We start from the raw sequence: 27,110 nt of genomic DNA, 5'->3' as shown, positions 1-27,110 counted from the left end.
TGAGAAGGCTTTTGATGTGGGATGAGATACAACATACAGTTTTAGAGGGAGTTATGTAATAGTAACTAGTCTAAGATTTGTTTGTTCACGCTCCAGTTTCTCTTTTGTGTGTATATGCAGAATCACTTGTGAAAAGGACACACACAAAACCTATAATACAGGCTCTTACGTAGAGCCTGTTAAATAATATAATACAGGAAATTCAGTATTAAAAGTTTCCATACCCCTCGACTTATTCCAGATTCTGCTGTATTACAGCCTGAATTCAAAATGGATATTAAGGTTAAACATTTTTCTCACCCATCTACACACAATACCCCATAATGACAAATGTTTTCAGAAATGTTTGCAAATGTATTGAAATACAGAACAATCTCATTTCCATAAGTATTCACACCCCTGAGTCAATACTTTGTAGACAATCTGTGTCTTTCTGTTTGAGTCTCTAAGAGCTTTCCACATTTGGCCTTGTGTTTTAGGTTACTACCCTGCTGAATGGTGAATTCATCTCCCAGTGTCTGGTGGAAAGCAGTCTGAACCAGGTTTTCCCCTAGGATTTTGCCTGTGCTTAGCTCCATTCCATTTATTTTGTATCCTGAAAAAAATCCTTGAAAATATGGAGAGTGGTACTCAGTAATGTGTTGTATTGGATTTGCCCCTTTGTATTCAGGACCAAAAAAGTTACTTTCTTTGCACTATTACTTTAGTGCCTTGTTGCAAACAGGATGCATGTTTTTGAATATTTTTAATATGTACAGGCTTCCTTCTTTTCACTCTGTCAATTAAGTTAGTATTGTGGAGTAACAACTGCTCTGTTTTCAATCACAGTCATTAAACTCTGTTTTAAAGTCAGTATTGGCCTCATGGTGAAATCCCTGAATGGTTTCCTTCCTCTCCAGCAACTGAGTTAGGAAGGACCCCTGCATCTTTGTAGCGACTGGCTGTATTGATTCACCATCCACAGTGTAATTAATAACTTCATATTCAAGGTCTTTATCAATCTAGCAATAGGTGGCCTTCTTTGCAAGGCATTGGAAAACAACCATGGTCGAATCTGTTTGAAATTCACTGCTCCACTGAGGGACCTTACAGATAATTGCATGTGTGGGGTACATTCAAAAAGCATGTTAAACACTATTATTGGACACGGAGTCTAAGCAACCTATGTGACTTTACTCCTGAACTTATTTAGGCTTGCCATAAAGGGGTTGAATACTTATTGACTCTTTCAGCTTTCATTTTTAATTCATTTGTGAACATTTAAAAAAAACATCATTCCACTTTTACATGATGGGGTACTGTGTGTGTAGGCCAGTGACAAAAAATCTCAACATCAAAAGGTGGAAAAAGTCAAGGGCTATGACTACCTTCTGAAGGCACTGTATAATGGCATGGCAAAAATGTATGGGAGGATAAGAGAGATTAGTTTCAGAAATGTATTAAAAAATGTTTATACAAACAGCACAAAACTGCTCAGAGAGAGCGCCGCTCAGAAGCAGAGTGACAAAACATTGTTGTGCAACCTCATATATATATATATATATACACATACACATATATATATATATATATATATATATATACACACACACACACAGTTGAAGTCGGAAGTTTACATGCACTTAGGTTGGATTCATTAAAACTCGTTTTTCAACCACTCCACAAATGTCTTGTTAACAAACTATAGTTTTGGCAAGTCAGTTAGGACATCTACTTTGCGCATGACAAGTCATTTTTCCAACAATTGTTTGTTTGTATATTATATATATATATATCTTTGTACCCGTTTCATAAACATACACCCACAAACTCTGCCAGGAAACTTGGTAGTCTGTGGTCAGGCCAGGGTATCACACATGCACAAGACCCTTTTTATTATTGGATGTTCCCCACGCAAACACATGTGGTTATCATACACTTTCTCATTGTGTGCTCTTCATAAGAGGGAACCCTCCGATTATTTAATTAAAAGTGGCCATGTGCCAGTTTGGGAGCATTGTGGTCTGACCCAATTGGTCACAGAGATCCTGTGTGCTCATAGAAAGCCTGGGTATACCGTAGAAACAGTGGAGGCTGGTGGGAGGAGCTATAGGACAACAAGCTCATTGTAACAACTTCAATGGAATAAAAATAATGAAGTCAAACGTGGTTTCCATAGGTTTGATGCGTGTCATACAATCCCATTCCAGCCATTACAATGAGCCTGTCCCATTCCAGCCATTACAATGAGCCTGTCCTCCTATCGTGCCTCTCACCAGCCTCCACTGAGTAGAATTGTCATGTCAGTGTTGCTACTGAACGAGACTCCTCTGAGGCAGGGGAAAAAAACAGAGTAGAAAGCAATGGTACGGTTCCTCAGTTTAATCCTCATAGAAATGATCTACAGACTACAAAACCATATCAAACAGCCCATAATAGCACAAGCACAGCTTATAGTCATAATAACAGTTGTAGGAGCGCTGAACATCTTTCATACAACTGACCTAGTTATAAGGTTTCAAATGAACGAATACACAAATGGTTGACTACCACACAGCGGTCCTCCACAACTACACACACAGTTAATTTAAGTATATTAAAGGAAAAGTAGGCATCAATGGACCTACCCCAATTGGTCTAGTCTATAAAAAGGTACCTAGAACGTAATAATGGTGTTATTTGGGGAAAAAATAACACCCCCTTGTGGCCAATGGCATTACCTTCAGTGTAATGTCGCGTTACAGTCTATGATAAACGACCAGTCCAAGGGATATATGGTTTCATGCCACTAGCAGCACAGGCAAAGTTCACTTCAAGGCAATGCCTGCAAGCGGTATCATCTTACACTTCTAGATGTTCTGTGCTTCAAACGGTTACATATCACATTATTAATCTGTACCTTACTTCTCTACAAAAAAACAATGTGCCATTACAGTAAAAATACATGAGGAAAAACAGGGAACCAGGCGTCACATTTCAATATCCTTAGCAAGTTAATTGAACAGTTAACATTGTGTAAAAATATATTAACTGGCCTCCAAAACACAAGAAACTCAGCAGGCAGTAGTGGATCTGTATTTGGATCAGTGCTTAAATTAGAATACATGTAAAAGGAACATTTAAAAAGGACAATCAAAAATGCAAGCTCACAATGAACTTTTTTCCTAAAGCACATGTTCATTTAGCTTGGACAGTCAAAGTCTAGTACCAGTCAGTTCAAACACAGAATACCAGAATAAATTCCCTATCACATTTACACCCTCTCTCTGCCTCAGACACTCATAAACACAGTGAGAAATAAATACAGTTTAAATCCAACAATCAATCTGAAAACTTTGAGCCTAAGTAGAAGATAAATAACAAACAGAGGCCCAACAGATTGCAATGTCAGTCATCAGCAACCTTGGGAAACAGCCCACTACGGACAATAGCTCGTCTCATCCAATCAAAATGAGTCACTGTCTCAACTGCAGCCAAGGACTAAACATACGTAACAATGTCCACAACATGGCCGATCCAAAAGCCAGTAGAGAAGGAGGGAGTGGAACTTCAAAGAGCCCTTTTACACTGGGAAACCTTGAGTGTTTTCACTACAGCTAAGACCAAGAGCATAGGAAGCCAGGTAGCCCAAAACCTACTTATCCACTAACAAAAGCCCTTTCACACACCCGTATTCTGCCATAAGTGTATGAATGATTTGCATAAGAGGTAATACAACTGATTACATGAAAGGCAAAGAGACTGCTTACTTAGTTATACTATGCTGGAACACCAGCCAAGTGAGTACATATGGCTTGAAGCTTTGTGAAACAATGTTCTATGAATCAGTGTATAAAACTTGTATAAAATCTGTGCTTGTCAGTGTTACCAAGTTTAACTTGCTGCCAGTAGGATATATTTCCTTTGAGGAATAAAACATTCTATGAAAATAATGTTTACCAGCTAATTCATCACCAACAGGACAGGGGAAAACACTGGCTTAAGTCCTGAGTTTAGAAGAAGATGTAGTAAGTTCCATGAAAAAGAGAATGGTTAAAAAAAATGCCCGTACAAAGGTTAATGGCAGTGTAGCCACTAATGAGTTCCAGGGAGCTGTGTGGAAGGGGAATGTTCACTGAAGCAGTGCTACTGGAGCCACTGAGTCCGCTCAGTGCAGTGGGATGAAGCCCATGTCAGGAGCGTCTCCCAGGATGATGGTATTGTGGGTGAAGGGGGGAGAGGGACTGGCCAGGCGGAAGGCCGGGTTGTTGGAGTGCAGTGAGGGTCTCTTGCTGCTGTTCACAGGGGGACATTCCATGGACAGGGCCTGGCGCCCTGAGCACCCTGTGGGGGGATGCACATTGGCAGAACTAGAGCAGCCCGTGGGGGGAAACCCATTGGCGGACCCAGAACAGCCGGTGGGGAGAGGCCCATTAGCAGACCCTGAGCAGCTCGAGGTGGGAGGCCCAGCGGAGGAGGGGGCTGGGGACCTGGACTCTGGTCTGACTCTCAACTCCTGGTCAGGGGCAGTCTTGGGGGTGCCAGAGGGCCAGAGGCCCTGGAGCTCAGAAGAGCGGAACACCCTCTCCAGAAGGTCCTTAGTTCTCTGAGTGCACTGTGTGAAGAAAGGAGGAAGGCAGAGAAGAAAAAGTGAGAAAAGGAAACTACAGGGATATGAAGAAGTGAGAGACGGACAGCAATGACATGGCAGAACATGGTTAATGAAGGGAAATGCACAGGAGCTGAAAACAAGCATTAGTTTGGAGTGAGATTAACGTAAGAGCAATAACCAGGTTAGGTGTGACAGCATGGCATTATGGAGAAAGAGTGAGTTGTTGGCGACAATCCTGTTAGCACAGGACAGGGAGGAACAAAGGCGAAAGAGACAATTAGATACAAAGCTTGGGGAAGCTTCCCTTCCCTCCTGTTAGTGGAGTGATGGGATATGTAGGAAAGGACAAAGTGTCACCGGGGTTGACAAGATGGGCTCGTTTATACCAGGGAAAGTAATCATTATTTGCAACAGCAAGGAAAGCAATACTGTAGTAGTAGAGGGTAGAATGTTATGCGTTACAGTTAGGCTACTTTAGTTTGGCTGCTGTGACATGAAGTTTATCCTGTCCATTGTATTTATGCTTCCAGTGACACCTAGTGAATAAATACAATGAAAAGTACAGTAAATAAGAATAGGGTGTGTTCGTCAGTACACCATCATGCCATATCCTCATTACACTGGGTTATATGATACTTTCCTCCCCCAATTGCATATGGGTAAGTACCTTTCCTTATCAAACTGGATAAGAGACAAACAATAGATGAGTGTTTAGCATTAAGGTAACCTCTGACCTTACCACATCTGCTCAGCTGCCCCAGGGCATAAGAGACACTGATTGATAATAGAAATGGCCCAAGTTTGAGATTATGATGCTACAGTTGTTCTAAGCTGTGTGTTCTACATCAAGTCATCAACATGACATCCACATGCCTAGAGATGAAGGATAAGTTATGGCTCAAATAGTGGCAGAGTGGCATGCAGTTCCAGAGGTAAGGCACATCATGATGCCCCACAACATACCATGGCTCAATTCACAACACCTTTCCACTTGCTCTACTGAGTGATGAATACAATGTACTAACTGAAATTAAAACCCTAACATTGGATGGGTGATAAGCCAGTATCCCAACAGAAATTTCTCACAAATTGTGATGTCATTTCACAGTTACTTATGATAGCAGCCACACATGATGAGCATGCAAACTGAACAGATAAAAGCAAAAATAAACGTGTGGTGATGGATTGGAGCTTGAGCCCTACTCTTACCATCAACCCTCTACATGAGGAAGTTACCCTTCAGGCTGTGCAGGACAGAGCAAAACCCTGACAATTCTCCTCCTATTGTGGGGTGGGAGGGACACATCATAAAACTGAGTGTTAAAAGTGTTACACGCTGTGGAGCACAGAGATGGTCAGTTTATTTCTGGTATAAAAAGGAGAATCACTCAAATTGTAAAAAGCTACCAAGGGAAAAAAGGCCTCAGGACTACAGGATAAACTGATGGTAATATGGAGTTACTGAAAGATTAAAAACAGAAAATCATTGAATAAAAACAGGTAAAGATCATTACTAAGCCAATATGAAGGAAACTTGGAGGCCAACCTTAAAAATACATATTTAAGATGGGAACACTTTAATTATGCTTCTACAATGCCTCATATTATAGGATAAAAATACATAATTCAGTGGGGTGTTTTCACCCACTCTGCCCAGAGTGGGTGAAAACACACTTTGGTTATGACATTTCACTTCATTATGTTATAAAATCAATTTTACCAAGACAAATATGATATTTCATGTTCCGAATCGTTCACTGGGGTCTCTCTCTAACATATCGCTCACATTATATCTAAAAAGTCAGATTTCATGAGCTAATGCATCCGATAATAAGCACTGAGCTCAGTTGACAGAGCGGTGCAGCTTTCAACGAAACTTAAGGATTTTACATTTTTGGGCCGTTGTCTTACAAGTTGTTTCCGCGGGCCGCAAATAGCTAAATTAGCATGACAAGGCTTTAAAAATAAAGAGCTTGCAGTACGCAAAGTGCTCCATTGACATTTCAGTCTCTTCGAAAAAATAACAAGAACTTTGCAGTAATATGAACAGCATGTACTAAAATATGACAACCATGTCATGTCTCAAAATCGATATCTATCTTACCTCTATATTGTTTTATGTCCTCCGGATTTGAGAAGACGACGGTCCAATGGTAAGCCTGTCAAGTGGCCTTCATTTTTCCAGCCTAGTTGACGCGGTGCTATTTTCCTGATTTGAGACTAGGGCTGTTACGGGTACCGTAATACTGCCACACCGGCAGTCATGTGTCATGACTGCAGTCAAATTCCACCTGACCGTTCAGTCACGGTAACTAAGCTTCTCCAGCTTCTCTGATGCTGCTGATGTTCATTAACAGCCTACCAAACTCGCTAACGGCCAGTCGCTAACAGCCAGGTACCCAGCAATCTATTGTCCCTCTAATCAAAAATACAAATGTTATGAGTTTAAGCACACTGTTTGTCTGTTGTGAATTAGAGGAACAAAAATTGACCAATTTATGCAGAAATCTAGGTAATTACAAAGGGTTCACAAACTTTCTTGCGACTGTACATAATCTATGCACATAAATAGCAAACGGAGGACACTTTTCCTGCGTTTCATTTTCATTTCCGACAGGTAGGCTATATACCCCTGTTGTAAAGCGAAGCACTGCGCTTAATATTTAGGAAAGTTTAGAAGTAAATATAGTAGGCCTAGCCTATAGAAAGCTGATGGGATGCTCTTTTAAGAGTCGATCAAAACTGAGTTCTCATGCAATTGCATAGCCTGTAGAAATGTTGCACAACATGAGCTCATGGGCTCTCATGAATTGTTTCATTAGATTTGCCACTGCTCAAAAAAATAAAGGGAACACTTAAACAACACAATGTAACTCCAAGTCAATCACACTTCTGTGAAATCAAACTGTCCACTTAGGAAGCAACACTGATTGACAATAAATTTCACATGCTGCTGTGCAAATGGAATAGACAACAGGTGGAAATTATAGGCAATTTGAAAGACACCACCAATGAAGGAGTGGTTCTGCAGGTGGGGACCACAGACCACTTCTCAGTTCCTATGCTTCCTGGCTGATGTTTTGGTCACTTTTGAATGCTGGCGGTGCTTTCACTCTAGTGGTAGCATGAGCTAGTGGTAGCATGAGAAGGAGTCTACAACCCACACAAGTGGCTCAGGTAGTGCAGCTCATCAATGCGAGCTGTGGCAAGAAGGTTTACTGTGTCTTGTCAGCGTAGTGTCCAGAGCATGGAGGCGCTACCAGGAGACAGGCCAGCACATCAGGAGACGTGGAGGAGGCCGTAGGAGGGCAACAACCCAGCAGCAGGACCGCTACCTCCGCCTTTGTGCAAGGAGAAGCCGGAGGAGCACTGCAAAATTACCTCCAGCAGGCCACAAATGTGCATGTGTCTGCTCAAACAGTCAGAAACAGACTCCATGAGGGTGGTATGAGGGCCCGACGTCCACAGGTGGGGGTTGTGCTTAAAGCCCAACACCGTGCAGGTGTTCTCTTTGCCAGAGAACACCAAGATTGGCAAATTCGCCACTGGCGGCCTGTGCTCTTCACAGATGAAAGCAGGTTCACACTGAGCACATGTGACAGACGTGACAGAGTCTGGAGACGCCGTGGAGAACGTTCTGCTGCCTGCAACATCCTGCAGCATGACTGGTTTGGCGGTGGGTCAGTCATGGCGTGGCGTGGCATTTCTTTGGGGGGGCCGCACAGCCCTCCATGTGCTCGCCAGAGGTAGCCTGACTGCCATTAGGTACCGAGAGGAGATCCTCAAATCCCTTGTGAGACTATATGTTGGTGCGGTTGGCCCTGGGTTCCTCCTATTGCAAGACAATGCTAGACCTCATGTGGCTGGAGTGTGTCAGCAGTTCCTGCAAGAGGAAGGCATTGATGCTATGGACTGGCCCGCCCGATCCCCAGACCTGAATCCAATTGAGCACATCTGGGACATCATGTCTCGCTCCATCCACCAACGCCACGTTGCACCACAGACTGTCCAGGAGTTGATCCCTCAGGAGACCATCCGCCACCTCATCAGGAGCATGCCCAGGCGTTGTAGGGAGGTCATACAGGCACGTGGAGGCCACACACACTACTGAGCCTCATTTTGACTTGTTTTAAGGACATTACAAAGTTGGATCAGCCTGTAGTGTGGTTTTCCACATACATTTTGAGTGTGACTCCAAATCCAGACCTCCATGGTTTGATAAATTTGATTTCCATTGATAATTTGTGTGATTTTGTTGTCAGCACATTCAACTATGTAAAGAAAAAAGTATTTAATAAGAATATTTCATTCAGATCTAGGATGTGTTATTTTAGTGTTCCCTTTATTTTTTTGAGAAGTGTATTTGCATTAATGTCAGAGTGATTAGAGGGACAATAAATCACTGGCTACCTGGCTGTCAGCGACTGGCCATTAGCGAGTTTGGTAGGCTATTAAAGAGGAATGGTCCAAAATTCCTCCTGACCGTTGTGCAGGTCTGATCCGCAACCACAGAAAGGTTATTGCTGCCAAAGGAGGTCAACCAAGGGTTCACATACTTTATCCACCCTACACTGTGAATGTTTACACGGTGTGTTCAATAAAGACATGAAAACGTATAATTGTTTGCGTGTTATTAGATTAAGCAGAACGTGTTTGTCTATTGTAGTGACTTAGAAGATTACATTTTATGACCAGTTTATGCAGAAATCCAGGTAATTCCAAAGGGTTCAAATACTTTTTCTTGCCACTGTATTTTTGACTCCCTGCCCTGTTCCGACAGGTGCATGATTATGGTCTATTCTAAATCCGAACTAATTTCACACGTATTATTTAGTATATTGTTGGGTTCTGAAAATATTAAATATACTTATTCATGTCACTGAGGGAGAGGGGGGGAATGTATAACGTTTACAATCTGTCCTATTGTTAGCCATCAGGGCTCCTATGGGAGGAGAAGAGAGTCTTGTACACGTCAATATGACAGCCGTGAGTTGGGGAGGAGTGAGCAATTTGGGGCCGAAGCCAGGTCAAATGAGGTGAGGAAGAACAGATATCACTAAGGTTCTGTCTAGCAACAGAGATACATTGGCTGTTCAGATGTGTAGGAGGAAACTCAGTATAGTGTTCAATATCAGTGCTTGTGTGAATATATATTTTGTCTTGTGTAGCTGTATGACCCAATGGGTGAATAAACTTGGTTTAAGCTTTACTAATTGTCTGAGTTTTACTAGGTTCATTTAGAACCTAACAATATGTAAAGACAAGATTAAATTAAGAATAGTCTGATGAGTGACAATATTATCACTTGTGAATGATGCCCAGCATGTGCAGTAAGGCAAGAAACAGCAACTTTTTCAAATCAGTCACACACATCATGTAGCCTAGCTCATAGGCCTGCCTACATGTTTTGATATGGTTTTTAACTAAAGTGGCCAAATAACTCCAAATGTAAACTATAGGCCTTAGGACCCCTGGAACACGGTTAGAGAGCACATAGCCTACAGAGCCTAGTGAAACGTGTTCTTATAAGAGTTATGACTGGCCACTATTTGAAAGAGGATCCCAGCTTCTTGTGCGACTATCTTTACTGCTCAATTCTTTAATTAAAAAAAAAAACACACAACCTAGCGTACATAGGCAGCACGTGTGTTAAGTTTGAGGAAGCTAATTTTCACCTTTTAAAAAATGCACCTTTATAATGAAGCATTCCATGCATCATCGCATTTGCAGACTTATGTAAGATACATTACAAATAATAGGTTGATGAGTAGATTGCATAGCCATAACATTAAAGTAGCACTGACCCAACAAGGATAAATGGTAAATATGCACAGTGCACACTCACCAGGGATCGCAACTAGTTGCATAAATAAATCAAGCATATAGGAGGACCTGTTTCTTTGTTAACTGCGCAACACAGAATAGCCACATAAGCGCACTCCCTCTAAATATCCTTTCAATTTTATTCAGTTATGCTCAATTGTATTCTTCATACTATAAAATAATGCCACAGAATTCTAAGAAAATTGTGTCTGCTAAATGAACTAGTGTAGCCTAAGATGGTATGAAGAAAATGTAGCCTAAGATAAATAATGGATTTATTGCACTGGTGTAGGCTATGAATTTATTAGACTTTTTAAAATGTAGATGTTCCATGGGTCTGCATCAGTTGCTTGTAGGCTATGCGTGGAAGCCAGGAGATGCTAAAAGTGTTGATATTAATTAAATGGTCAATTACAGTAAAACAGGCAGTTATTTTGCATGACAAAACCAGCTGACAATTTCATGACTACCACAGCACTATTTCAGACAACTTTTTTTCCCTCTGGACTCGACTGATTTGGTCCCCCTAATTTTGACTACCCTACAGGGTGAAAATTCGTTCAAAATGTATTGGAGTTATGATAGAGACATGAGGTTTGGACCATTTGTAATTTTACCAATTGGTCAAAAAGATTAGTTTTTGATTGGACACCCCAAATATTGTTTTGGGAGTCCAAACAATATCGCTGCTCCTAAGAGTCGCAGCGGTCTAAGGCACTGCATCTCAGTGCTAGAGGCATCACTACAGACCCTGGTTCAATTCCAGGCTGTATCACAACCGGTCATGACTGGGAGTCCCATAGGGAGGCGCACAATTGGCCCAGCGTCATCCGGGTTAGGTATCGGCCGGGGTTGGCCACCATTGTAAGTAATAATTTGTTCTTGACTGACTTGCTTAGTAAAATAAAGGTTCAATAAAATAAATAATCAAGACAAATTAGATGAACATGATGAAACAATATAAAGTGCCTTGAATTTTCAAAGACCTGACAAAAGTAAATACAATGTGACTGGTGATAAAGTGCTTAATAAAAAACTTAAACTTATATGTAAACCCAGAGTTCACCCATGTAAACCTAAACTTTCAACCATTTGCTGAAAGCACCTCTGTTGCAAGAAATTAGCTTCTACAAACCTCAGCCATTTAATTTCCATTGTGGATATCTACATTTATAGCCTGGTCCACACAAGTGCAATAAACACGAGTGTGGAAACCTTTCAACTATACAAACTTGCAAAAAAAAACAGGGGTACAGCTAAGAGGTAGTTCCAATTCAGGCAAATAACAATTATTTAAAAATCAGGTAATTTTTTTTTTTAAACACTAAAAGCAAGACATAATGTTCATGGATGCAGTGTCCTATCCCTAATGTGTAATATAAGAATATTATGTGCACCATCCTCCCTCTTATGACACAATATGTAACATACATAACATGTAACTACATTTGGGGAAGGGGGGGGTCTGAAGGGGATATAGTGGGCTCATGCAGGACAGGCACAGGGGCAGAATCTGAAATGCATACTCCTCGCGTCAACTCTCCTGAAGAAGGTGAGAGGACACGAGGAGTATACAATTGAGATTCTCCAAGGATCAAGGATAAGACTTTTGAGCTACAGCATGGTCAGGACATGTAGCCACTAGATGGTGGCCCTACCATGTTTGTGTCATTCTTGGCCAGGAAAGGGGGCCGCCCCATGTCCACTGCAACTGCAGGTGGAATGTCTTCAGGGGGTAAAAAGCCTCTTCTGTCAATTAGACTGAAAGACATGAGAGGAAAAGAGAATGTTAGAAAGATACATAGACAATTTCCATACCCAAGAGGACATTTCATTGATTGCAAGTTGTATCCTTGAGGTATTTATTAATTTAACAAGGCAAGTCAGTTAACTTCTTTGGGGTAGGGGCAGTATTTTCACGTCCGGATGAAAAGCGTTCCCAGAGTAAACTGCCTGCTACTCAGGCCCAGATGCTAGGATATGCATATTATTAGTCGATTTGTATAGAAAACACTCTGAAGTTTCTAAAATGGTTTGAATGATGTCTGAATATAACAGAACTCATATGGCAGGCAAAAATCTGAGAAAAAATTCAAACAGGAAGTGGGAATTCTGAGGTTTGTTGGTTTTCAAGTCTTAGCCTGTCCAATATACAGTGTCTGTGGGCTCATATTTCACTTCCTAAGACTTCCACTAGATGTCAACAGTCTTCAGAACCTTGTTTCAGGCTTCTACTGTGAAGTGGGAGAGAATGAGAGCTGATTGAGTCATGGGTCTGCCAGAAGGCCATGTGCTCAGTCAGGCTCACGCCCGTGAGAGTTAGCGCCAATTCCCTTTCATTTCTAAAGACAAAGGAATTCTCCGGTTGAAACATTATTGAAGATCTATGATAAAAACATCAAAGATTGATTATACACATCGTTTGACATGTTTCTACGAACTGTAATATACATTTTTGACCTAGTGCCTGCGTATTTGTATTACTGTACTATATGCAAACAAAAAGGAGGTATTTGGACAAATGGACTTTATAGAACAAAACTAACATTTATTGTGGAACTGGAATTCCTAGGAGTGCATTCTGATGAAGATCAAAGGTAAGTGAATATTTATAATGCTTTTTCTGACTTTTGTTGACTCCATAACATAGCAGGTATCTGTATTGCTTGTTTTGGTCTCTGAGCGCTGTACTCAGATTATTCCATGGTGTGCTTTTTCCGTAAAGCTTTTTTGAAATCTGACACAGCGGTTGCATTAAAGGAGAAGTTTATCTTTAATTCCATGCATAAGTTGTATTTTCATCAACATTTATGAGTATTTCTGTAAATTGACGTGGCTCTCTGCACTTTCACCGGATGTTTTGGAGGCAAAATATAACGCGCCAATGTAAACAGAGATTTTTGGATATAAATATGAACTTTATCGAACAAAACATACATGTATTGTGTAACATGAAGTCCTATGAGTACCATCTGATGAAGATCAAAGGTTAGTCTCTATCTCTTTCTGCTTTTTGTGACTCCTCTCTTTGGCTGGAAAAATTGCTGTTTTTTTGTGACTAGGTACTGACCTAACAATCGCATGGTATGATTTTGTCGTAAAGCCTTTTTGAAATCGGACACTGTGGTGGGATTAACAACAAGTTTATCTTTAAAATGGTGTATAATACATGTATGTTTGAGGAATTTAATTATGAGATTTCTGTTTGAATTTGGCGCCCTGCACTTTCACTGGATTTTTGGTCAGGTGGGACGTGTCCCAAGTACCCTAGAGAGGTTAAGAACAAATAATTTTTTTACAATGACAGCCTACACTGGCCAAACCTGGACGATGCTGGGTCGATTGGGAGTCACATAGGGCGGTGACGGATGTGATACAGCCTGGATTCGAACCAGGGACTGTAGTGACGCCTTTTGCACTGAGATGCAGTGCCTTAGACCGCTGCGCCACTCGGGAGCCAAGTTTAACAAAGGGTGAACTGAGATACATTTCATATGACAGTAGCAACTTTGACTGACTTGGGGGTTTAGCCATACATACTGACCTGGGGGGCATGGGACCACACAGCGTTGCACAGCAGTTGGTAAAGATGTTGTCGTAAGTGTAGGGATTCCCAGAGTCCTCTGCACCTCTTTTACTCAACCAGGAGCCTTTTATCTGCACAGGAAAGACAAAGTTAAGAAGCAGTCTGGCAAGCAGGATCAAACATTCAAGTACTGTATATTTAGGTGATTAGAATGTGTAGGGCGGCCTTGTGGTCTAGCAGGAAAACCGCTTCCTCCGGCACAATGTCTACCGTGTCTGAATAGGTTGAAATCTGCCACCTGCCCTTTCACCCAACCACTCTTATCTTCGACCTCTGTCTCTCTCACCATCTGTTCAATAACATTTTATAAACAATCCTCAAAAGTGTGTAGTGTACTAAACAAAATATAAAGCAAAAAGATAAACATCCCCTTTTCAGGACCCTGTCTTTCAAAGATAATTTGTAAAAATCCAAATAACTTCACAGATCTTCATTGTAAAGGGTTTAAACACTGTTTCCCATGCTTGTTCAATGAACCATAAACGATTAATGAACATGCAAATGTGGAACGGTCGTTAGGACACTAACAGCTTAGACGGTGGGCAATTAAGGTCACAGTTATGAAAACTTAGGACACTAGAGGCCTTTCTACTGACTGAAAAACACCAAAAGATGCCCAGGGTCCCTGCTCATCTGCGTGAACGTGCCTTAGGCATGCTGAAAGGAGGCATGAGGACTGCAGATGTGGCCAGGGCAATAAATTGCAATGTCCGTACTGTGAGACGCCCAAGACAGCTTTACATGGAGACAGGACGGACAGCTGATCATCCTTGCAGTGGCAGACCACGTGTAACAACATCGAACATTACACCTGCGGGACAGGTACAGGATGGCAACAACTACCGAGTTACACTAGGAACACACAATCCCTCCATCAGTGCTCAGACTGTCCGCAATAGGCTGAGAGAGGCTGGACTGAGGGCTTGTAGGCCTGTTGTAAGGCAGGTCCTCACCAGATATCACAGGCAACAACATCGCCTAAGGGCACAAATCAACCTTCGCTGGACCAGATAGAACTGGCAAAAAGTGCTCTTCACTGATGAGTCGTGGTTTTGTCTCACCAGGGGTGATGGTTGGATTCGCATTTATCATTGAAGGAATGAGCGTTACACCGAGGCCTGTACTCTGGAGCGGGATCGATTTGGAGATGGAGGGTCCGTGGTGGTGTGTCACAGCATCATCGGACTGAGCTTGTTGTCATTGCAGGCAATCTCAACACTGTGTGTTACAGGGAAAACATCCTCCTCCCTCATGTGGTACCTTTCCTTCAGGCTCATCCTGCCATGACCCTACAGCATGACAATGCCACCAGCCATACTGCTCGTTCTGTGTGTGATTTCCTGCAAGACAGGAATGTCAGTGTTCTGCCATTGCCTAGCGAAGAGCCCGGATCTCAATCCCATTGAGCACGCCTGGGACCTGTTGGATTGGAGGGTGAGGGCTAGGGCCATTCCCCCCAGAAATGTCCAGGAACTTGCAGGTGCCTTGGTGGTGGAAGAGTGGGGTAACATCTCACAGCAAGAACTGGCAAATCTTGTGCAGTCCATGAGGAGATGCACTGCAGTACTTAATGCAGCTGGTGGCCACACCAGACACTGACTGTTAATTTTGACCCCTTTGTTCAGGGACACATTATTCCATTTCTGTTAGTCACATGTCTATGGAACTTGTTCAGTTTGTGTCTCAGTTGTGGAATCTTGTTATGTTCATACAAATATTTACATATAAGTTTGCTGAAAATAAACCCAGTTGACAGTGAGAGGATGTTTCTTTTTTTGCTGAGTTTATTATAGGTAGTTATTCTTCAGTTACTTGTGAAGCCTCTTATTTCTCCAATGCAGTAATGAGTTATGTCCTGAGTAACAACCTAGCGGTGCCAAAAGCCCTGGTCTTCCCTAGCAAACCTATGTAAATTACCATCGCCAAAACATTTACATTTACATTTAAGTCATTTAGCAAAACAGGCCAAACACTTTTTTAGACAGAGGTTTTGGACTTTAAAATGTGCGTGATCAACTAGCATGATCAAGTTCGATCCCCATTTAATTATTTTAAGGTTCGCTACAAATCGAGATATTGTATTAAATAGGGATCCATTCTGACTACTACATTTGTCGTCAAACAGGACCACGTGCTGACAGACCATTCACAGGCCGGCAGGCTATGTGTTGACTATCAGGCAGGATGAAAACAACTACGTTGACCATGATCCTTAGCGATTTTTGGTGCCATTCAACAATATGGGGCACTTCAAATTCAAATAGTTCTGGCCTCATACACCATCTGGAGTTTTCTATAGGAATACATGGATGATGTCAGCGCTATCACTATCTACTATTTTCAAGATCTATGGTTGGTACTCACATCTTCATTTGTTGTGAGGTTGAAGGCCACCAAGTATGTATGGAAACCTGAAAGCCCCAGAATAGACCAAATGGAGAAGAAGCAAATAACTAGTTCAACCACAGTGAGAGGGCTTGTCAAGGCTTCAACATACACTAGCAAAGGTTATCAACAAGGACTATCAATAACAAGAGCTACATGATCATCAGAAAGCCTTATTGTGTGAATCTTAGGGAATCAAAATCAGTCACAATATCAGAGCCATGAAGGCCTAACTACTGGTTTCCCTGAACTGCAATTATACCATATTACTAACTGTTCTGGGTTTATAAGAAATCACAAAACCCACTATTGTAAACCACATAATGTGTCAAGCCAGCCAGTGTGACAACATTAGGTTGCACACCTGCTTCTGAAGTTTTGCCATCTGTCTAAAAGCCACAGGCTTACACCATTGCCAGTGTGTGAAGAATGGACTACAGGGAACTGATCCTATTAGGAATTAGTGGGCTTAGGCCAAAGTCTTAGAACCAGGAACAAAATCCTTGTCAACTTCTATCTCTGGGCTAAGAGCAAGAGCAGCAGTGTGGGCATCCAAGTCACTATAGGGATTCTAATGAGATAGAGAGAATGTTTGGTGTGAAAAGGATATCTGGCAGGATTCTCCTGTAAGGCCAGAACTAAGCCATTCCCTCCTTGGGATCCTGAAAAACAGGAAGGTAAAAAGTCAGCAACCCAATACGAACACTCCAGTCAAAATTGTCACAGAACAGCAGGGAAGGAAACAACATAGTGCATTCGTGTTTGTTTGCGAGTGAGCATACATACGTAGCGTGAGGTGTGTGACAACACAACCGAAGATGAAGGAGGTGTGGAAGGTGAGAGAGACTATGAAGCTGTAGAAGAAGCGGTAGTTGCGCTTGCCCACACAGTTCCCCACCCACGGGCAATGGTGATCGAACCGCTCTGATGGCAGAACATAAAAAAAATTGAGATATGGTATATTTGGACACTTTGAACAACAGTCACTACCCATACAGTCCTTACCCACACAGTTGTCACACATGCTGCAGTGTGAGGTCCGAGGAGGGCGGAACATCTTGCAGGTGAAGCAATACTTAAGCTTCACCACCTGCTGGTTAATGAGGATTTCTTTGGTGCGTGGAGGGGGGTGGTACGTGGAGGAACCTGAGGTGTCTTGAATCAGGGGAGGGTTAGAGGGAGGGATCGATTCTCTGACATCAATACAATTATATTGTTGACATCAACAAGATCACATATGAAACAAAATGTTAACTGAATACAAATGCTGTTGAAGGAAATTAATCTGTACTATGAACACCACTGAAACAGTTGACCCCATATATACCCAAGCTGGTCTAGCTCTTCAGCCATCACCCCAGTCTGTTACACTATATCCATCTTACCTATCTGCTTCTCAATGTCTGCAGCCTCATCTGGCAAGGTCCTAGGCAGGATTCCAGGGTCTGTAAAGCTGGTCTGCAGTAGAGAGGTGACCACAAACACAAACAACACTCCACCAATCACAGGTATGCAGACGGTCAGGTGAGTCACCAGGAATGGGCAACTGCAAGAACAAGAGTGGATATGAGAGCTTGTCGGTGCCTGGCCTTGAGTGGTTGAGACACCCATTCTAATAGGCCTACTGTACAACCCTAAAATCTACATGAGCCAGAGACAAGCTCAATTCAAATAGACAAAATAAACTAAAGTAAAAACAAGAGATTTTTAGGTAAGCCTGTATGGCCCTGAGCTTCACTGTTAGTTAACTAGTCAGCAACTTTGAATAACTGAGGAAGCCTACTCAACGAAGTAATGTTAACAGCCTAGTTAGCTATGCAACTAACGTTAGATGGCCGTCTAGACTGGTAACACTAAGTTAAACAAAAGCGAAGCAAAATTATGATGCATAGCCACTTACTCGAATGCAAAGAAGAGGCCACTTGTGATAATGATAAGGCCGAGTGTCAGAGGCAGGATACCATTTTGTCTGGCCAGAATAATCCGTCCATCGCAATAAAAGCGATTTTTCCCTGGAAATACTTCCCATTTTCTCCGAGGCCTCTGCACATTTTCGGTACAGGGTTGCGTTGACGAGGGTGTTGAAAGTCCCCGTGGGTCAATTTGCTGGTACTCACAGTTTTTCATAATGTAAAAGGGTCCGGTGATCAAATTAAGTTAGTTAGCTAGCTACAGTAGCTGTTTACGTTAGCTTACTAACCACCGGGCTGGCTAACGTTAGATAAATACCTAACGTTAATCGAATGTTTCTGCTAGCTACAAGATCATTAAGCGACCATGCAAGCAATTTATTTAGCCAATTATCAAGCTAATTGCAGCCAAAACAGCGAACGCGTTCCCATTCATACTAACGTTAGTTAGCTAGCCATCGACACGCCACCAAAACAGCTTCTGACGGTGTCTCTCACACATACATATAATCAATCGTTCGTTGTATGCGACTGCCAGACTCCACTATTTAGTCCTTTGCTTAACGACAAGCTTATATTATGTTCTAGCTAGATAAATGCTCAACAAGCGGTGGCCATCTTTGCCTTCCTCAAAAAAAAAAAACTCAGTGTGCAACTGCAGCCTGCATTTCGAGGCGTTCCTGCATCTGCCTGCCGAACACATACCCTCACGGTCGTTAATAACATAACTGCGGGGAGCCAGTACCCGTCATACCAACGTGTTCTCATCCCTCGGCGTCCTAACCTGACGAATGTACATAGTTCCTTTAATTAAAACTTCTTAGGGATAGACCCCTTTTTTTTTCAATTTTCGCCTAAAATGACATACCAAATCTAACTGCCTGTAGCTCCGGCCCTGAAGCAAGGATATGCATATTCTTGGTACCATTTGAAAGGAAACACTTTACAGTTTGTGGACATGTGAATTGAATGTAGGAGAATAACACAATAGAGCTGGTAGAAGAAAATACAAAGAAAAACCCCCAGGTTTTTTCTACCGCCATCTTTGAAATGCAAGACAAAGGTCCCAGTTCTAGCCATCACTCTGGTAATTCCGATTGTGTCCAAAAGATGGAAGCAGTGTATGTGCAAAGTTTCAGACGGACAACTTGAAGTATGAGCATTCTCCATGACATTTAGTGTGAAGTCACCCAGCTACATATGGGCAAATCTAGGAGACCGTTGCATTCATATGAACTTTTCTGCAAGAATATCGTCACATCTGTATACTTCGACTTTGATTTAGCTTTTCCAGTATAAGTAGCCATATTATAAGTTTGACATTTGCAAAACAACCAGTGTTCATACCTCTGAATATTCTTCAATTTTTTGTCCAAAGGGGAAAAGGCATGCTGTCGCAAACGGTTAGCACCTACATTTTGCGACAGACACATGGTTTCCGGATACTCCCATAAAGCTCAGCTCATTGGCTATCTAGCGAGATTTGTTTGACCCCGATTGGTGCTTGTTTGACAAAATTAGAGTCGTTCAGGTGAAGACCGCCAGCGTCATCGGAGTGCCATGAAGGCGTCGCTCTCTGACCAAATATGGTGTCCTATAGGATATACACTGCTCAAAAAAATAAAGGGAACACTTAAACAACACAATGTAACTCCAAGTCAATCACACTTCTGTGAAATCAAACTGTCCACTTAGGAAGCAACACTGATTGACAATACATTTCACATGCTGTTGTGCAAATGGAATAGACAACAGGTGGAAATTATAGGCAATTACCAAGACGCCCCCAATAAAGGAGTGGTTCTGCAGGTGGTGACCACAGACCACTTCTCAGTTCCTATGCTTCCTGGCTGATGTTTTGGTCACTTTTGAATGCTGGCGTTGCTTTCACTCTAGTGGTAGCATGAGACGGAGTCTACAACCCATACAAGTGGCTCAGGTAGTGCAGCTCATCCAGGATGGCACATCAATGCGAGCTGTGGCAAGAAGGTTTGCTGTGTCTGTCAGCGTAGTGTCCAGAGCATGGAGGCGCTACCAGGAGACAGGCCAGTACATCAGGAGACGTGGAGGAGGCCGTAGGAGGGCAACAACCCAGCAGCAGGACCGCTACCTCCGCCTTTGTGCGAGGAGGAGCAGGAGGAACACTGCCCAGAGCCCTGCAAAATTACCTCCAGCAGGCCACAAATGTGCATGTGTCTGCTCAAACGGTCAGAAACAAACTCCATGAGGGTGGTATGAGGGCCCGACGTCCACAGGTGGGGGTTGTGCTTACAGCTATAAGCACAACCCCCACCTGTGGACGTCGGGCCCTCATACCAGGACGTTTGGCATTTGCCAGAGAACACCAAGATTGGCAAATTCGCCACTGGCGGCCTGTGCTCTTCACAGATGAAAGCAGGTTCACACTGAGCACGTGACAGACGTGACAGAGTCTGGAGACACCGTGGAGAACGTTCTGCTGCCTGCAACATCCTCCAGCATGACCCGTTTGGCGGTGGGTCAGTCATGGTGTGGGGTGGCATTTCTTTGGGGGGCCGCACAGCCCTCCATGTGCTCGCCAGAGGTAGCCTGACTGCCATTAGGTACCGAGATGAGATCCTCAGACCCCTTGTGAGACCATATGCTGGTGCGGTTGGCCCTGGGTTCCTCCTAATGCAAGACAATCCTAGACCTCATGTGGCTGGAGTGTGTCAGCAGTTCCTGCAAGAGAACGGCATTGATGCTGTGGACTGGCCCGCCCGTTCCCCAGACCTGAATCCAATTGAGCACATCTGGGACATCATGTCTCGCTCCATCCACCAACGCCACGTTACACCACAGACTGTCCAGGAGTTAGCGGATGCTTTAGTCCAGGTCTGGGAGGAGATCCCTCAGGAGACCATCCGTCACCTCATCAGGAGCATGCCCAGGCGTTGTAGGGAGGTCATACAGGCACGTGGAGACGACACACACTACGGAGCTTCATTTTGACTTGTTTTAAGTACATTACATCAAAGTTGGATCAGCCTGTAGTGTGGTTTTCCACATTAATTTTGAGTGTGACTCCAAATCCAGACCTCCATGGGTTGATAAATTTGATTTCCATTGATAATTTGTGTGATTTTGTCAGCACATTCAACTATGTAAAGAAAAAAGTATTTAATAAGAATATTTCATTCAGATCAAGGATGTGTTATTTTAGTGTTCCCTTTATTTTTAGGAGCAGTGCATGTACCGACATTTGTTGTTTCTCTAAAATCTGCAATCCTGACACAAGGCACTGCACGATTTACAACTGTCCCGTTGACGGGATGCCGATCCCTAACCTATACAGCAGACGCGGAAGGTGTCTGTAATGCGTCTTTCTTTTTACCAATGAGTTAAGTTGGGGCGGAAGGTAGCGTTGGGCCAGTCACCAAGAGGAAAATACTTTAAGTGTTGCAACCCCTGGAGTTGGATCCTACTCTGTGTATGGGTTTTTGTTTCGATGGCGCTTAAGTCATGTCAGCGAACAGAGGAGGGGTACATGTCCTACTAAAGCAAACATTTAAGCAAGCGGTATATGTGCATTGTTACTCCCACCGTCTGAATTTAGTTCTGTGCACCACGGCAAAAGTGTCGGGGCATGTCAGTACTTTGTTTGACACAGTAAACCAGCTACACACATTTATGAGTGGATCTCACAGACATGCTCGATTCATAGAAGTACAGAAAGTGTTGCATCCCGATAGACCATTTATCGAGCTAGAAAGATCCACGGATGAACGGTAGAGTTCAAAATCAGGGTCTGTGAGTAAAGTGCTGTTACTGCTAGATGTCATTTTAGAGGTTTGTGGACAAACCAAATTAGAAGCCAATGCCCTCTTACAACAAATCCAGAACAAGAAGTTTTTATTCCTATTAGTCACGTTAAAGTAAATTGTTTGACACTAGTGATTTTGCTACGAAGGGATTTACAAAGCTCTACATTATCTGTGACGGACTGTATTGGCTAAATTGAAATCCTCAAAAGCAGCTTTTCAACGTTCAGAGAAAACTCAGAGGGAGACGTTGATAAAGTTCTCAAGCTTACTGAAGAGATGATGATTAAGCATTATATTTTTCTGGGCGTTTCTTCACTCTGCCAACATGTCAGGCTAGTCATCGTGTTCAAGAAGTATTCACCTGCAGGTTATGGCTGCGAAGTACATTCTGATATGAGTCTCCAGTGCTTGTCAGTACCCTTCATTTGATGCATAAAGTGCTTTATCAAGTTTGTACTGAGAATGAGATCATCATGCTGACCTGGGACTATGAGCACAGGAACTAAACAACTAATTCCATACACATTAAGGTCAACTTCATACATGCATTTTGGTTGTGCCATTTTCCCCCCTACATCAACAAGAATGACTGGCTCTGATAGTGGCTTCTTCTCTAGACTAATACTTTCCGCAAGCATTCTTTGTTCTGCTGCTTCGCTTAAAGTACAGGCCATGGAGCCGGTGTCAAGCATCCCTTTCAATTGGAACTGGTTATTTACAGTGACTGGGGCATCAAACAAATGGCATTACTCTTTGTATATTCTTCGCTATGACCCAAACCCCTTCTGGTGCTGCACTTCATGTGTTCACATATGGTCGTTCTAAATCTTCATCACACTCAAGGGTTTGTTTCTCTTGACCCACAAAACTGACCAATCCTACCGATCCGACTTCGGCGATGTCATTTACAAAATAGCCTCCAACACTCTACTCAACAAATTGGAAGCAGTCTACCACAGTGCCATCCGTTTTGTCACCAAAGCCCTATATACTACCCACCACTGCGACCTGTACGCTCTCGTTGGCTGGCCCTCGCTTCATAGTCGTCGCAAAACCCACTGGCTCCAGGTCATCTACAAGTCTCTGCTAGGTAAAGCCCCGCCTTATCTCAGCTCACTGGTCACCATAGCAGCACCCACCCATAGCATGCGCTCCAGCAGATATATCTCACTGGTCACCCTAAAAGCCAATTCTTCCTTCTCCTTCCAGTTCTCTGCTGCCAATGATTGGAACGAACTGCAACAATCACTGAAGCTGAAAACTCATATCTCACTCTCTAACTTTAAGCATCAGTTGTCAGAGCAGCTAACAGATCATTGCACCTGTACATAGCCCATCTGTAAATAGCCCACCCAACTACCTCATCCCCATATTGTTATTTCTTTTTTTGCTCCTTTGCACCCCAGTATCTCTACTTGCACATTCATCTTCTGCACATTCTACCATTCCAGTTTTTAATTGCTGTATTGTATTTACTTCGCCACCATGGCCTATTTATTGCCTTACCTCTCTTATCCTACCTCATTTGCACATGCTGTATATAGATTTTTCTACTGTATTATTGATTGTATGTTTGTTTATTCCATGTGTAACTCTGTGTTGTTGTATGTGCCAAACTACTTTGCTTTATCTTGGCCAGGTCGCAGTTGCAAATGAGGACTTGTTCTCAACTAGTCTACCTGGTTAAGTAAAGGTGAAATAGATAAATAAAATATACACCCTCCAAATGCGGGCCTGCTAGTTTAACGGCTCCGCTGCATGGGTTGCTTGTGTGGGCTCCTCACTATATCTAGACCCAGACTTTGGACAATTTTTCTACCAGTGACCTGACTCAAAGCATGACAAACACAGACCCTCTCTTCTAGTGTGCAAGCATAGTGGTTTTTATCGTTACACACCTTGCAATATTTCCTGTAAGAGTACCCTTGGTTAGGTGGGTGCTGCAGTCTTACTGTTGTCTGCGTGTTCTGCGTTAGCACACGATCAAGTAAGCTCATCAAGGTTTGCATGCAGTTTCCCTCAGTTTGATTAGAGGCTGTGACCTCACAAGTACCTCACTCTGGCTAGAAGACACTGGACAAGATGGTACTTCATCTTCATGTACAGGCATCTGGACATGTGTGGTCATCTGTTTCACAGCAGCAGGGCACATTGACCTGGTCAGCATTTGAACTATCATTTCAGACTGATACTCGTCTAGAAGTTCTTGTATCTCAGCTGCTGTCCACCTATCAGCTGTTTTGAACTTTAAAACCGCAGAAAGAAGGATCTGGGCAGTGTTTCACAAACATCATCGTTAACTCTCGGGTGGAGTCCTCGATGCTCCAACCCTGCCTCCTCAAACACTCATCGGCCACATCTACTGCCTTGTTCAGACGGATCCAGTACTCCATGGCATTTTCTCCTAATACTGGCAAAGTGTTCGGTAAGAGGCATGGATGATGGATGAGTATGTCAACTCACTGAAATGCTGTTTCAGTATATCTATTATCACTTTAGGGTTCTCGTGAGGTGTCAGAGATGTATTGCTGCAGAGTGTTATCTTTACGATGTCTCTAGCTCTCCCCATATGCTTGGACATGATCTCCTGTGACTGTTCTATGACCGGCACACCCCTTTTTCTCAGGTAAACATCCATGAGCTCCTCCCATTCATGTACTGAGTACTTGTCAGACCCATCCCCTCTGAAACATGGGGGCTCTCTCACATCAGACTATATGACCAACTTCATACCAGATAAATTCAGGGAAGGTGTGTCAGTGAATGTCTGGCCTGCACTGGTGCTCTGAGCATGTACGCCTCTATCCTCCTACCTCTCACCTTCCTTCCTAATCTGAGCTGATACAGACTGTCCTATCTGATGAGCGAGTTGTGTGATAAGATTTCCTAAGTCAGGATTGGCCACCTCTGAACTATCTGAGGGGGTGTCACTAGGCATAATTATAGGAGCTGAAGGTGTGTCGTTAGGCACCCGAGTAGAGCAAAACAATTGGTGAATCTACATCTATAGTTCTAGCTGGGGTTTGAGGCAACTCCCTGAAAAACCTCCCTCTCCCAAGACCCAGTACAAGCTCATCACTGAAAACACAGTCTCCTTTTCCAACAATATAAGTCATATTCACTATCAATATACACAAATAAAATGAAATATATGTATCAACAATTCCAAACGAATCAGTTAATCTAAGAGATTTACCCAACAAAACATTCGTTTTTTCCCCCTTGTGTAAGATATTTTTCACTTTCAACCTATTTATAGCATAGCAACTCCCGGCGACCAAGCTGGTGTTGATCAACAGCGATTCACAATGATCCATGTTGATCTGGGTCACGGCACCAATGTAACCGACTCTGTACCGGTACCTTTCTGCGTTGTGTTCTGGTAAGGTGTAGGTGGAGGATAAGGCTCTGGACACAATTCTGCAGGTTGTCTCTCTTTTAATGACTGCATGGAATGGGTACAAATACAAGGCAAAAGTTAATGCTGCCGTCTGGACTCCCTTACAAGTATTTTTGCCTCTCCTCATCACACTATGAGCAAACTCAGGAGTAAAGGCATCAACACAAAAATACATTTTAAAATATGAACATTAACATTTTGTATAAAGACTCCCATTTCGTTTTATAAATGTTGTACACTAATACACTAATAATCTACAAATAAGTGCTCAATATTTCTTAGAGTGTACTATTTTACCATTATACCCGAGATATACTAATGAAGCAACGCCATTTTTTTAAATGAACGACAGCTAACTAGGCACATTAAACATGAAATACAAAATCTCACATTTCACAACATACCCGCATGGAATGGGTACAAATATAAGGCAAACGTTAATGCTGCCGTCTGGACTCCCATACAAGTATATTTGCCTGATAAAAGACAGTGCAGAATACCTGTAAGAAAATCATCAGAAAACTCAAGCTGCCTGCACCTTGAAGAGACCCACTCCCGCAACAAAGCTAACGGTAGCTGGGTTAGCCATGCAAAGTTGCACTCGAACATTATTCCTATTCACCTAAATATATATTACTATAAATCAGTGACAATAACTTTTGCTTGTCTTTTCTTGTGCATTTGTGAACATGTGTATTCAAAAGACCGGAGGATACATAACACATAGCTCTCCTCATCAGGCTCTGAGCAAACTGAGTAAAATCATGGCTCCCGTTGATGACATCACCGCATTAACATACATTTGATTAAATAAATACAATAAAATGATTCACTCTTGAAAGTAGGGTACTTCTCAAAATAACTTTTAAATAATAAATGAAAATAAATTTGGGATTTTCGGTGAAATACATCAAGTATATTTTACACCCGTTACACCCGTGTCTGCAGGCTTTATCCGCACATTGCACACGTTATGTAGTTTAGTCACACAACCAACATATTTTGTTAATTTAAAATCCGGCAGTCGTGGACTTGGTTGTAAAAATGTTCCAACAGGAGAAACACTGTAGACTCCTATACAAGACTCCTGTATTTATGTCAATTGTTGGGTTCATTGCAATTACTCAAATGCAACACAGAAGATAGACTATGCAATCAGAGCTTTCTCACCTTGCCAGGGTTGCCAGGAAGCTTTTGTGCATCCCAGCAACCAACGTGCCATCAGAGAGTGTTCAGTGCCAGCAGGCACATTGTCTCCCCTTGCAGGTCACTGCTTAAACCAGACAAAGTATATATGCTGACATTTTTACATTTCAATCTCAAGTGAAGAAATATGCATACATACAGGATGTTAGGCCAGAAGCACCTAATTTCTCTATGAAGGAGAGAACAGACAGACAATCAGTGCTGTTAATTTAATTTGTTTACATATTTTGTGTTGTTATTTTAATGTCAACACCTACACATTGGATTTGTTTACACATGGTTGTATTGTTCTTACATGCACATTGGATGTGTTGCCATATGGTTGTATTGCTCTTACATGCATATTGCTTTACTTGTGTTGCTTTTATATGCACATTTGATTTGCTTACTTAAGGTTGTGTTCATTCAAACCTGCACTAGGGAAACTTTTACCTCTCATGGCCACATC

General features: G+C 42.5%; 2 protein-coding genes across 7 annotated transcripts in view; one reads left to right on the top strand and one right to left on the bottom strand.

The window, feature by feature from the left end:
* Positions 1–27,110, top strand: part of LOC127915127 (uncharacterized) — a 1,101,500-nt gene that overhangs the window by 137,834 nt on the left and 936,556 nt on the right. The gene's annotated exons all lie outside the window — the stretch shown is intronic.
* On the bottom strand, positions 2,347–26,195 carry LOC118367233 (palmitoyltransferase ZDHHC18-A-like). Of its 5 annotated transcripts, XM_035750440.2 has the most exons (10): positions 25,957–26,195; positions 25,420–25,501; positions 17,750–17,910; positions 17,370–17,519; positions 17,151–17,288; positions 16,975–17,026; positions 16,344–16,446; positions 13,938–14,050; positions 12,052–12,154; positions 2,347–4,573 (listed from the first exon to the last, which is right to left on the bottom strand). In XM_035750440.2, exons 1-10 carry the CDS (start codon positions 26,063–26,065, stop codon positions 4,127–4,129), a joined length of 1,458 nt encoding a protein of 485 aa, XP_035606333.1. In that variant the 5' UTR covers positions 26,066–26,195; the 3' UTR covers positions 2,347–4,126. The 5 variants fall into 5 exon arrangements, with proteins under 5 accessions (XP_035606333.1, XP_035606332.1, XP_035606335.1 ...); XM_035750439.2 differs by lacking the exon at positions 25,957–26,195 and having other exon boundaries at positions 25,420–25,656; XM_035750442.2 differs by lacking the exons at positions 25,420–25,501; positions 25,957–26,195 and adding an exon at positions 19,622–19,890.

The sequence above is a fragment of the Oncorhynchus keta genome, chromosome 34, assembly GCF_023373465.1.
Source record: "Oncorhynchus keta strain PuntledgeMale-10-30-2019 chromosome 34, Oket_V2, whole genome shotgun sequence".
Taxonomy (NCBI): Eukaryota; Metazoa; Chordata; class Actinopteri; order Salmoniformes; family Salmonidae; genus Oncorhynchus; species Oncorhynchus keta.
This window is presented reverse-complemented; position numbering and strand designations above follow the sequence as displayed.